The 11,514-nt window shown below is 38.9% G+C and overlaps 1 protein-coding gene across 3 annotated transcripts in view; it reads left to right on the top strand.

The window, feature by feature from the left end:
- Positions 1 to 11,514, top strand: part of LOC136847656 (seizure protein 6 homolog) — a 73,951-nt gene that overhangs the window by 57,081 nt on the left and 5,356 nt on the right. For 2 of the 3 annotated variants that reach the window (XM_067119452.1, XM_067119454.1), the window contains exons 3-11: positions 293 to 505; positions 885 to 1,102; positions 1,796 to 2,007; positions 2,547 to 2,755; positions 3,093 to 3,269; positions 5,755 to 5,934; positions 7,141 to 7,338; positions 8,704 to 8,976; positions 9,438 to 9,519. In XM_067119452.1, the coding sequence (XP_066975553.1) occupies positions 293 to 505; positions 885 to 1,102; positions 1,796 to 2,007; positions 2,547 to 2,755; positions 3,093 to 3,269; positions 5,755 to 5,934; positions 7,141 to 7,338; positions 8,704 to 8,976; positions 9,438 to 9,519 (1,762 nt within the window). The remainder of the gene's footprint in view (positions 1 to 292; positions 506 to 884; positions 1,103 to 1,795; positions 2,008 to 2,546; positions 2,756 to 3,092; positions 3,270 to 5,754; positions 5,935 to 7,140; positions 7,339 to 8,703; positions 8,977 to 9,437; positions 9,520 to 11,514) is intronic. The other variant, XM_067119453.1, reaches the window with a different exon arrangement.

The following is an 11,514-nucleotide window of genomic DNA, read 5'->3' as shown; positions in this document are numbered from 1 at the left end:
TTCATCTTGACATAGTGTAAAATGATACGTAACATTCATCTTGACATAGTGAAAATGATACGTAACATTCATCTTGACATAGTGTAAAATGATACGTAACATTCATCTTGACATAGTGTAAAATGATGCGTAACATTCATCTCGACATAGTGTAAAATGATACGTAACATTCATCTTGACATAGTGTAAAATGATACGTAACATTCATCTTGACATAAGATCTTCCAGAATCTTAGTGTATTCTCCTCCTTATTCCCCCAGAGTACTGATAAACTTTTTTGTCGTATTGCAGTGCTTAACGTGGCTGCCGGAAAGGCGCCTATGCAGTCGTCGGTGGCAGACGGGGGCATTCCTCAGAAAGCAGTGGATGGTTCTACCTCCACCTCATTCTCCCTCGATACTTGCACTCTCACCAATGCTGAGCGCCAACCCTGGTGGTACGTCAATCTGCTGGAGCCTTATATGGTTCAGCTCGTTCGCCTGGATTTTGGACAGTCGTGCTGTGGTAAGTCCATAACTGATTTTGATGTGATGCTTTCTACAAAGTCCACGTGCACTGGAAACACCGTCATGTACAGAAATGAAATGGCTGGAAAATCATGAAGCACCATCACCCTTGTATCTTCAAAGAGAGAGGGATTCTTGTTGATGAAGGATATGTTCTAGACTTTGCTATACAAGTTGGACTCCTCTAAGTATTTATTACTACTTTAAGCATCTTATTTACAAGTAGTCTGAGTTACGTTTCTGGAAAGCTTAAGTAGGGTCTCCTATACTCGACTAAACTTTCACTTAAATTTTTTGTCACCTTAAGGGAAGAAACTCGAAAGGATAGAGAAAAGAGTACTTGGCATATCATTTAACGCTCCATTCTCTTGTACCAGGTAACCAGCCTGCAACTATCGTGGTCAGGGTAGGCAACAACCGACCCGATCTTGGAAAGAATCCTATCTGTAACCGATTCATTGGGGTGCTGGAAGAAGGTCGTCCGCTCTTTCTCCCTTGCAACCCTCCTATGCCAGGGGCCTTCGTCAGCGTTCACTTCGAAGGGCCTCCAGGAGTTCAGCTGTCCATATGTGAAGCCTTCGTCTACACTGATCAGGCAAGTACCGGGCCTTCGCTTATTTCGGTAAACCATGAAAGTGAATGAGTTTTACTTTTTTTTTATAAAGTGGGTGTCTCTTGAAAGAATGCCTTTTGTAGCCTCAAGTTTTCATTCTCTTAAAGGGGTTATGGAAAGTCTGACTGAAATGCCAAGTTAACCGGTATGCATGAAAACATGCTGTAGAAAGGTTTCAGGAAGTGAAATGTTAGTCACTTAGGGAAAGAATCTTCAAAGACAGGCAACTATGAGTTATTCTATAACCCAGATATAGGAAAAACATGGTTTGAATATGAATATTTTATAGAAATATGGTTTGTTAGATTAGAACCTGCAGAAATTGGTATTTTCGTATAAGAATGGAACTTATCCACTTATTATTAAATAAATTAGATATTATCAGCTACAAAGGAGGAATTGGGAAATAGATTGTTATATGTCAGAAACAGATAACAAATTACAAAGTAAATGCAGTTTTTTATTGTTTTGTAGAACACCTGTCTGCTAGGAAAAACAAACATATCTCTTGCATCATCGTGCACACTGTTGTATTTATTTACATATGAATAAAACCTTGATAACTGTATGACGTCACATTTTCTTTAGTCCTACAAGCTCTTCAGGCCAGTTGTCACCTATCTCGCAAAAGCTAGTCACTCTCCTGAAATACGAATATTCTTATTTTGTCGACAGGCTCTCCCCATTGAAAGGTGTCCATCCTTCCGCGACCAGCCTCCTGGTAGCACAGCCACCTACAATGGCAAGTGTTATATCTTCTATAACCAACAACCTCGGAACTTCGACGAAGCTCTCGAGTTCTGTCGCAACAGAGGAGGTTCTCTTGTTGACGAGACCAATCCAGCTCTTCAAGGATTTCTCAGTTGGGAGCTGTGGAGGAGACACAGGTAAGAATGCAAGCGGGCAGCCTCATTTCGATTCTCTTGGGGATTACAAAAATTGTGTCGTCAGAAGATAAATCTGCCTCAGGTATATAAGCAGAAAGTCATTCATATTTTTGTTTTCTTAAACTGTCTGTTGAGGATAGTATTTCAAGAATTGTGTATTATGTTTGAGCGTTTGCAAACCCAACTTAGAGATCGTTTCAGAGTGCATATGATGTATTAGGATTAAAGCAAATTCTTTATTAGACAAGCTGCGTTTCTGTGCATATTGTGCTTTCAGATTCTAAAGATGAATTCATCTTTTGATGCCCCTCATGGAAGTGAAAAGGATTTAGACTCACAGAGAAAAGTGGACATAACTTCCATCAAATGTTTTTAGCGGCTCTCAAACTGTGGCTATACTTAATGGATAACTTACCATTTCCATTCTTAAATCACATAATACATACAGAGGATTCTGAAAAAATGTTGGTTTTCATGTTATTGAATGTTCAAGCTAAGAACCCATAATTTGATTTTTTTTTTTTTTTTCACTATATTAGGGGTGACACCAATGGCCAGTACTGGATGGGTGCAGTGAGAGATCCAGATGATGTCAACAACTGGAAATGGATAGATGGCCGTGACGTCACTGTGTCCTTTTGGAATTTACCGGGAGGCAACGAAAACTGTGCTAGATTTGACGGCACCAAAGGATGGCTCTGGTCTGATACCAACTGCGATTTCAAAATCAACTTCATTTGTCAGCACCGTAAGTAACACACAGATATTGTAAACTAATCCGAGTCTCATGCCTCTGGCAAAATCTTCTGGAGACTATTCAAGCAAAGTCAAATGCACATTATAATACCTGAACATTCGAAGGCGATAAGTTTGAAGATACGCAGGCAAAATCTTCTGGAGACCATTCAAGCAAAGTCAAATGCCCATTATAATACCTGAACATTCGAAGGCGATAAGTTTGAAGATACGCATCCATGTAATCTAATAACAGTCCAGCTTTCACGAATCATTTGACTTCTTGAGCTTGTGTGGTGAAAGCATACGTAGAATACTAAAAACCATCTTGAAACGTTGACTCCCTCTAGGTCCTCAAACATGCGGGAAACCAGAGCAACCTCCGAACTCAACCATGGTCGCACCCAACTACAACGTCGGAACCGATGTTGAATATCGCTGTGACTCAGGACACGTGCTAGTTGGACCTGCCCAGAGGACTTGTCTCAATTCTGGGTTTTTCAATGAGTTCCCTCCAACGTGCAGGTGTAAGTATTTGTGTTTTTACCCGTTATGTGTCAGTGGTAAGACTGGGAACATTTAGTCTTGAGAAATAGGCTTCTCGATGCTCTTTTAGATTGTTTGCAAGAGAACCTTGGTAAGGGATTTGAGTTTAGAGCAACTCAAGTAGATTTTAGTGCTGCTTTCGATTCAGTAAATCGTAAGGCACTTTGTTTATAAACTTCAGAATCTTAGAGTAGTTGGAATTGTTTCCGTTCTTGAGAAGTGAATCTGCGCTTAGTCTCAGTTGTGACATGGCGTGGATTAGTGAATGGGTAGTTGGTGGGGTATGAGGCTGAACTCAAGTAAAACTAAAACACTATTGGTTAGTAGATCCCGTACAGATTTTCCACCCCGTACTCCACTCCAAGTGGATGGGACTCTGCTAAATGCGTCTGAAACTTGATATACTTGGTGTAACTTTTGACGCTCATATTACTTTTGATAGACATCTAATGAAAGTATCAGCAAATGCTGCATGGCTTTTAGGTATTGGAAATAAGGCCTCGTATCTTTATAGCAGTGATAAAACCAATACCACCTGTTTTAAGTCATTGATCCTTCCTTGACTACAGTACTGTCCTCCATTGGGGATGTCTGCCTCTGCCAGAGATGCATCTCTTTTACACAGAGTGGCTCGTGGTGGTAGGTTTCTGTTTCCTAACGTGAGCAGTTATGACTTGGATTGTCCTTCCTTTACTAGAATACTGTTCTCCACTGGGGATGTCTGCCTCTGCCAGAGATGCATCTCTTTTACACAGAGTGGTTCGTGGTGGTTGATTTCTGTTTCCTAACGTGAGCAGTTATGACTTGGATCATTGTTTGTCAATTTTTCATAAATTGTATTTTAACAGAGATCTTCCACATTGACAGTTGATCCCTGATCCTCTTTTGCTGAAAGCGACCAGACTTACTGAACAGCAGCACCAGTATGTAGTAAATGTACCTCGCTGTGAAATGTCTCAGTTCCAAAGGACTGTGGAACAGTCTCCCGAGGATGTTGTGCAGTTGGAACGTCAGAAGTTCAAGCGAAGATGCATTGCACTGCTACCCTAAAGCAGTTCTCCTTGTATTTCGTGACTGACTTACTTTTTTATCTGTATTTATTAATTTATCCAGTTATTTTTTCTTTTCTAATAACTGATCTTTTCTTTCTGCGTTTCCTGTTACATTGTGTAATTTCTTTCAAATGACACGACATTCTTTGGAAGCTTGAATTTCAAGTCAGTGGCCCCTGTGTGTTTGTTCAATATGAGTAGGGTTCATCTTCTGTATAATAATAATGTCAGTCCAAGAAGCTCTCAGAAATTGGGATAGGCATTGCCTCTTAATGATGACAACAAACTGGCCAGTGGCAAACCAAAGTCAACCACCATCAAACAGTAACCCCTTACATATAGTAGCTTTATATAATCCTGAAATTAAATTTGGTCCCAGGTATTAGTATTTGATAGCATGGACAGTAGCCGAAATATCGTTTTCTTGAGGAAAAATGGAGACCTTCGAAACCAGAACGTATCAATAAGGTTTTACAACAGAAGTATTAGCGAATGTAAGAACAGAAACTGGTGGAAGCTCAGTATAATACCCTGAAGCAGTGAATTTATTGCACGATGCAACGCTCCTGTTAAGAACGTTACTCAGCCAGAAACTTACTTTGTTCTGCAGCTGAGCAAGCAGATTTAAAGAAACTCTCAGAACCTGAAATGCCCTCCCACACTGTTCTGCACCTGAGTAAACAAATTCATTGGTAATGCACAAAGTAGTACTTCACAACGTAATTCCAGAACGATATGCCTTACGTTATGTATAGTTCGTATCAATTTTTTTTGCAGTGATAAGGAAACAAAAATAAAGAGAGAGAGAGAGAGAGAGAGAGAGAGAGAGAGAGAGAGAGAGAGAGAGAGAGAGAGAGAGAGAGAGAACGTGGTCCTAATTATAGGCGTTTTGTAGCACTTACACTTAAAAGCACTGGAATAAGTTGTATAACTGTTAAACTAATGAAAATCTTAAGGCGTTACTAGGCCCAGTTTCTTGCTTAATGATATGTGTATGGCTTTGTGGTGGAAGGGGTGGAAATATTAAAGAAGTGACAGGGTATTCATCTAGGTATTATAATAATCATGTCAGATCTTGCTGGGTCTATATTTACGGAATGACTTCAGCAGGCTGAAAATAATTAATGGCTCATTTTGAGGTGTCGTGCAGTTGAATGGAGCATTTCTCCATCTGTTAGACTTCTCAATAAAGTTTAACGTTCAATTTACTCGGTAACTTTCAGATATAGTTACATTTGACGGATTATGTCCCAATCTGCAAAATGCCTTGATAGGAGCATCTGTTATAAGACGTCTAAATAAAAGCATGATGAGTAGTACATGTAATATTAGCCTTCCTATAACGGATCACTCTATATGGTAATCTAAACGCAGATGTAAACTATTAAGGATTTGCCTTGATTTTTTCTTACAGATCTAGAATGCGGTTTACCAGCGCCCATCAGGAACGGTCAGTATACTTTAGTGAACGAAACACTTCACTATCTCAGCATGGTTAGATACGAGTGTGAGCCCGGTCACACCATCATTGGGAGATCCGAACTCATCTGTGATATTGACGAGAGGTGGAACGGCCCACCACCGCGTTGTGAGCGTAAGTTGTCCTCCAATAATAATGTCAACAAAATGTCCTACAGTGAATAAATACCATCTAGTGATAGTTAGTGGTTCATGTTACTTGAAGTAAAATGTCAAATTATGGTAACTGTTACCAAGAAAAGTCAACATTAGAGTTTATATTTAACTTTGTATAACTGAGTTATGAAGGAAAAAAATATCCATTTGTATTATTGCCCTGTGACTTTGCTGTATTGCTGTACAATATTTTTTTAAGAATTCATAATGAATTATGTAATTTTTAAATCTTTTTTAGATTTCATCGTATCTCGTTTAAGTATCTCATAGCAAAATTTTTGCTAATTCCTGGCAGTAGTAATACACACAAAACTAGACTTATTTCTGCCTACATGTTTTATCTATGTTCTATTAGCGGTTAAGTTGTAACACGACTTGGCATTTCACTGTTTTATTATTACCTTAGCGATTACCTGTCACTGTTTGTTGCCCCTTCTTGTTATTCCACTTACTATAACGCCGGCTCACATGAATCACTCAATAGCTATTGTTGTTCCATGAGGGTACACTGTAGGTTAAGCTCCCCTTCTGCAGAAGTAGCGTCACCTTACTTTTCGACTTGCTCACCGTTAGTAGTTTGACGCGGGATATTTACAAGCAATGAATGCATCAGGTACATGGTCAGTTCCTCAAAATTCTTATGTCCATTACAGGTAATTAAATAGTTAAAATGATCTGAATCGTTGGATATTTTTAGCTCACAGATTTTGAAGTTGTTTTAGTATCGTATTTATAGTTATGCAATATAAGCCTAGCGTGACCCACCGAAACTGCTCAGGCAAAAACCAACATTACTGCTACTTTAAACTATTTCTGAACAATCACATATATAGGCTTTGCTTTATAATGGAGGAGCTTAATATAGTTTTTTTTTTCTAACTTGATATGCCTTTCTTAATTATGTGGCACAGGTCGGTTCATTTAGTTTTAATCTTGATATGCCTTTATTCGTGACGGGGTGTCAGTAGACACCATGAATGTTATCTTGACATGCCTCTCTTGATGTAGCCTAAGTAAACTTCTTGATTGCTATCATGATATGCCTTCATTCCTGACGGGGTTCGCGTAGTCATCGTTTTCTATCTACCCGTTCGTTAGTGGCCCCAGTAAATTCCTTGACTGATTGTTTGCTGTGCCTCTCTTAACGCTGGGGTTTAACCAACAGCCGTCAAGTGCGACGCCCCTCAGCCAATCCTTCACGGTTCCATCCTTCACGGTTCCTCCTCACCTGTCTCTTCGGACGAGGTGGTCCTAGGCGACACCATCACCTTTGAATGCGACGAAGGCTATGTCCTCGTCGGGGCTAAGTCCGTTGTGTGTACGCCACTGGGCACGTACGATGATGAGTTCCCTACCTGCAAAGGTAAAGAGCTTTCAGAGAGAGAGAGAGAGAGAGAGAGAGAGAGAGATGACTTAAATTTTATTGTAATGAGTAGTAGTTTAGTAGTGATAGTCATAGCAGTAGTGGTGGTAGTAGTAGCAGCATGAAGAGGAGGAGGAGGAAAAAGATGCATTGGCAGGGGTAGAGAGAGAGAGAGAGAGAGAGAGAGAGAGAGAGAGAGAGAGAGAATGGCGTAATTCATTTCAAGGTTACGTAAGTGACTTCTGTAGCCTGTCTTTATCTTATCGTTGTCTGTCTGAAGATATTTTCATCTTTAATCTATACTCCACAATTGCCTGATAATTAATCTGTCATCATTAAATGTTTGTTTTAAAGAATTATTCATTGATTTACAAGCAACCCTTCTGTAAACTTCTGTCCCTGCGATATTATAAAATAAATGCCATGTTATACGACTGAATTAGTATGTTTAGCACAAGAAGACAGCCTTGGAAATGACACATTCATTCTTTGTGATGCTTGTCCGAATTTTGTAGTTAGAGAAAATATATCTTCGTAATTTTGCCTTGTTAAAGTTGTTGGCTTCTTTCATGGATTTTTGTAATCAAAATCATAGTAAGCAGGATTTGAAAGAACCCCTAGATCCCTCAGAACAAAAAATAAATGAAATAAATGTGAGAAATAGTACCCAGAGAAGCCATATTTCTGATCTCACTCAAAAACTGGAAATAACGAAAAACGACACGCAAAAGGTTTCAAATGGAATCTGTTATAGAAGGTTAAATGGGAGAATATCAAAGCACGTGTCAGAAACATCGAGAGGAAGGAAATTCAGAATATAAAAGAAGATTAGATACACCCATCTACAAAGAGGAAACCGTGATTCTTACGAAAGACTTTAACCAAACTATCCTCGTTGCTCCTCTCTCGTGAATGCTTTGCAATTATTTGACCTTTGTCTAGATGATATTTTGAAAATACCCCAAGGAAACAGAAATTCGAAAGCAATTAATAAGAAGTCGTGGCAACCTCAAACTAAACCAAGAATCCAATTGCTTCCAAGGCTTCATTCTTCACCCTGTCGGGAAACTTGTGGTAACTACAACAATCATTAATCTGTAACATTTTTGGTGGACTGAATGAAAGACTGTATGAATCTCATGAAAGGCCTTATTGTTTTGTAATCACTGAAATCTTCATTGAACGAATTCTTGGACTTTATGTACTGTATATTTTCTTTCGCTCTTCATACATTCTATTAAAAAACAAAATTGATTTATCACACAATTTTCTATAACGAAGAGTATGGCTAGGCCTAAGGCCTTGTTTCCTTCACAACGAGAGGGTAAACCGTGTCACATGTTTAATGTATCTTCTCTTTTGTAGACAATGAGGCAGTGAAGCCTCCTTTGCCAGAGACTAGGCCTAACCGACCAGGAAGGCCTAACAGACCAAGACCTCCGTATATAACTGACGAAGGGGACAACTCCGTGGAGGGCAACAAACCCGTCACGGTGACCATTCTCCCGTCACTCGAGGCCGGAGACAACAACAACATCAACAACATCAACAGTGACAGAGGCCAGACAGTGGATGGTCCCGGCTACAACCTGAAGGAGGAAGGAGGAGGAGGAAAGGCGACAGAGAAACTCCATCTTGGTTAGTTTAGCAGAGGCTGTCTTTTCTCTCTCTGTGCTGGGTGGGATTAGCAGTGAGACTAAGCACTGTGCTCGCTCAGGTAGCAGGTTTATACGCTTCCATCGGTTATATATGCTTTGTGCGTTTATATCGAAGACAAAATTAAGTCATAATTGCTCTCTCTGTATTTTGTGTACCTTTGTTAATGTAAAATGTTTAAAGAGGAAACTAATCCTTAAAAATAACGTCACCTCAATATCCAGTGGTACGCCAAGAAAGGCCACAGAAATGAAACTCTATTGTAGACCCAAGCCTTTCACCCATTCCACTTTTTGATATAGAAAATAGACATTTTAACTAGGACTCCAGTTCTCATATTTGACCTGAAAAACATCAGTTACTTACCTGCATTCTAACATCAATATTTCATGCCCGTGTGAGTTCTGGTTCCAGAAGTGACCTTTGCTTTGCCTCGTTCGCAGGAGGCATCATCGCCCTAGGCGTGTTTGGCGGGTTCGTTTTCCTGGCTGCGGTCGTCACAACTATCGTCATTTTAGTAAGGAGGTAAGTGCTGCCAGAACATCCATGAATAAATAAGTGAGTGGAAAAAAAGGAATACGCAAAACATTTCAACCTAAAGTATGCATACACTCTTGTTTAAACTATCCAGTTGATACAATCACTTTGACTGTGCCAGTCACTGTACAGAGTACATTGTCGTTTTGGGAAATACGTGGACCTTTAGGACACTTTTAAGTAACTTTCTTATGTTATCGATTTCAGCTTTCTAGTAGAACAATGACTATCTCTATGCTGACGTCATGTTAACATCTGTGTCAGTGTCAGACTTTATGTAAATACTTCTTTCGCAAATTTTCGATTTTATGATTTGATGAATTTCAGCGAGTTTCTATAGAAAACTGTCCTCATACGCTGTTAACGACGAGGACTGACACTGTAAATAATGCTTGAACTAAACTGGAAATAACTGTACAGTATATTGCCTTACTATTTTCTTTTAACATTCCAGCTTTCGTGCAATCACTAGTCTTAATCATTCCTTCAGCATCTGTCCCATTGCTTCTGCTGTTCTCGCCATAATTGGCTCCTTGATATTATCATAAACTGCAAAGCTCTCGTAATCGTTTTTCCTTTGATGATGATTTTAATTTGTAAATGTTAAAAAAGCTCCAGAGCTTCTTCAAACCCTTTAACTGTCGGTGGAGGTCGGGTTTCGGCGCTGCCAAATTTTACAGCTCCGAGAAGGAATGATTTCAGGTTGAGTATTTATTTCTGTTTATGCCTTTCATCCACTGTTATTCGTTTTTCCTGATTTTCGATTCCACTGCATTTTACGTTTTCACAAGGAAGTTGATATTTTTTTTTTTTAAATAAATCATATTGAGGAATATCTCTTAATATGGAGAAATATTTCAAATGACTGTGAAAAACCAAAAGAAGTTGCAATTGTATCTAAATCATTTCTGTCCCTTATATAGACAATGACGCATTTTTAATATATATATATTTTTTAGAAATTCATTCAAGAATGATAATTTCACAATACAAATAAAAATTTTCATTCCTTGTGGTATTTAAAGAAGAATTTATAAAATAAATTTTTTTTTTTACCTAGATGACTTGAACCGTAGCATCGTTTAAAATCATGATAGAAATTCAGCGTTCGCATTTAAACACCCCCAACGAGAATTTCCACCCATTAAAATGAATTCAACTTAATCAAGCTATTGTGAAGCGTAGCTAAAGTTGATTCTTTAAGAGTATAGTGTCCTAAATTTTAAGACGTGAAAATCTTTAACCTTTTGTTAAATAATATAGAGAAAATTTTTTTCAGTAACGATGATGCTATTTTATGTGCCCTATGCAATCACCAGGCAAAACATTTTCATGTTTCGTTTCAAAGAGATGAACCTCGAAATGACAACCATAAGTGACATACAACCTTACTGTAAAGAATTTCGTTGCAAGTACAGTTCACGATAACTTTCTGAAGATATTGGAAGATGAAGACGCGAATGCTGGAGGAAATGTACTTGATCCTGCTGTGAAAATGCTCAAGTAAATATATTCTGAAGCAAGATTAGGGGGAGAAATTTCATTGTCAGTTCACAAGGCTCTGCAAAGTTGGCGGAATAATTCAGGCATTCAGTGAAAGCGAATGGAATATGAAAGGCAGCCGCCTGTTAGGACTGGGAAGGCTTATTCGTAACGGCTCAGTGCATAGGTGATACTTGAAGCCCGACTCATTGCTACCCGAGGTGGAAGGAATGGGATTTTTATGCCTAATGAATAACTAGAAAAGTGGTATCCACGCAGCAAAATGTCCAGTTTAATACTCCTCCAGAACTGGTTTTTGAGTAACTGGTTTATAACTAGGAGTGTTTAACGATGCAAAAGCCCGTGCTGGCCTGTGTCCAACTTAATCTTAAACAACGTTGCAACAGTTCAGGCCACTTGCAAAAGATTGCACAAACGAAAATGTTCGAATTACTGCGTTGATGATACAAAAAGTGAAATATCTAAGTTAATTTGCCTTCT

The sequence above is a fragment of the Macrobrachium rosenbergii genome, chromosome 17 (assembly GCF_040412425.1).
Source record: "Macrobrachium rosenbergii isolate ZJJX-2024 chromosome 17, ASM4041242v1, whole genome shotgun sequence".
NCBI classification, from domain to species: domain Eukaryota; kingdom Metazoa; phylum Arthropoda; class Malacostraca; order Decapoda; family Palaemonidae; genus Macrobrachium; species Macrobrachium rosenbergii.
Note: the sequence above shows the minus strand (reverse complement) of the source record. Positions and strands in the feature narration are given on the sequence as shown.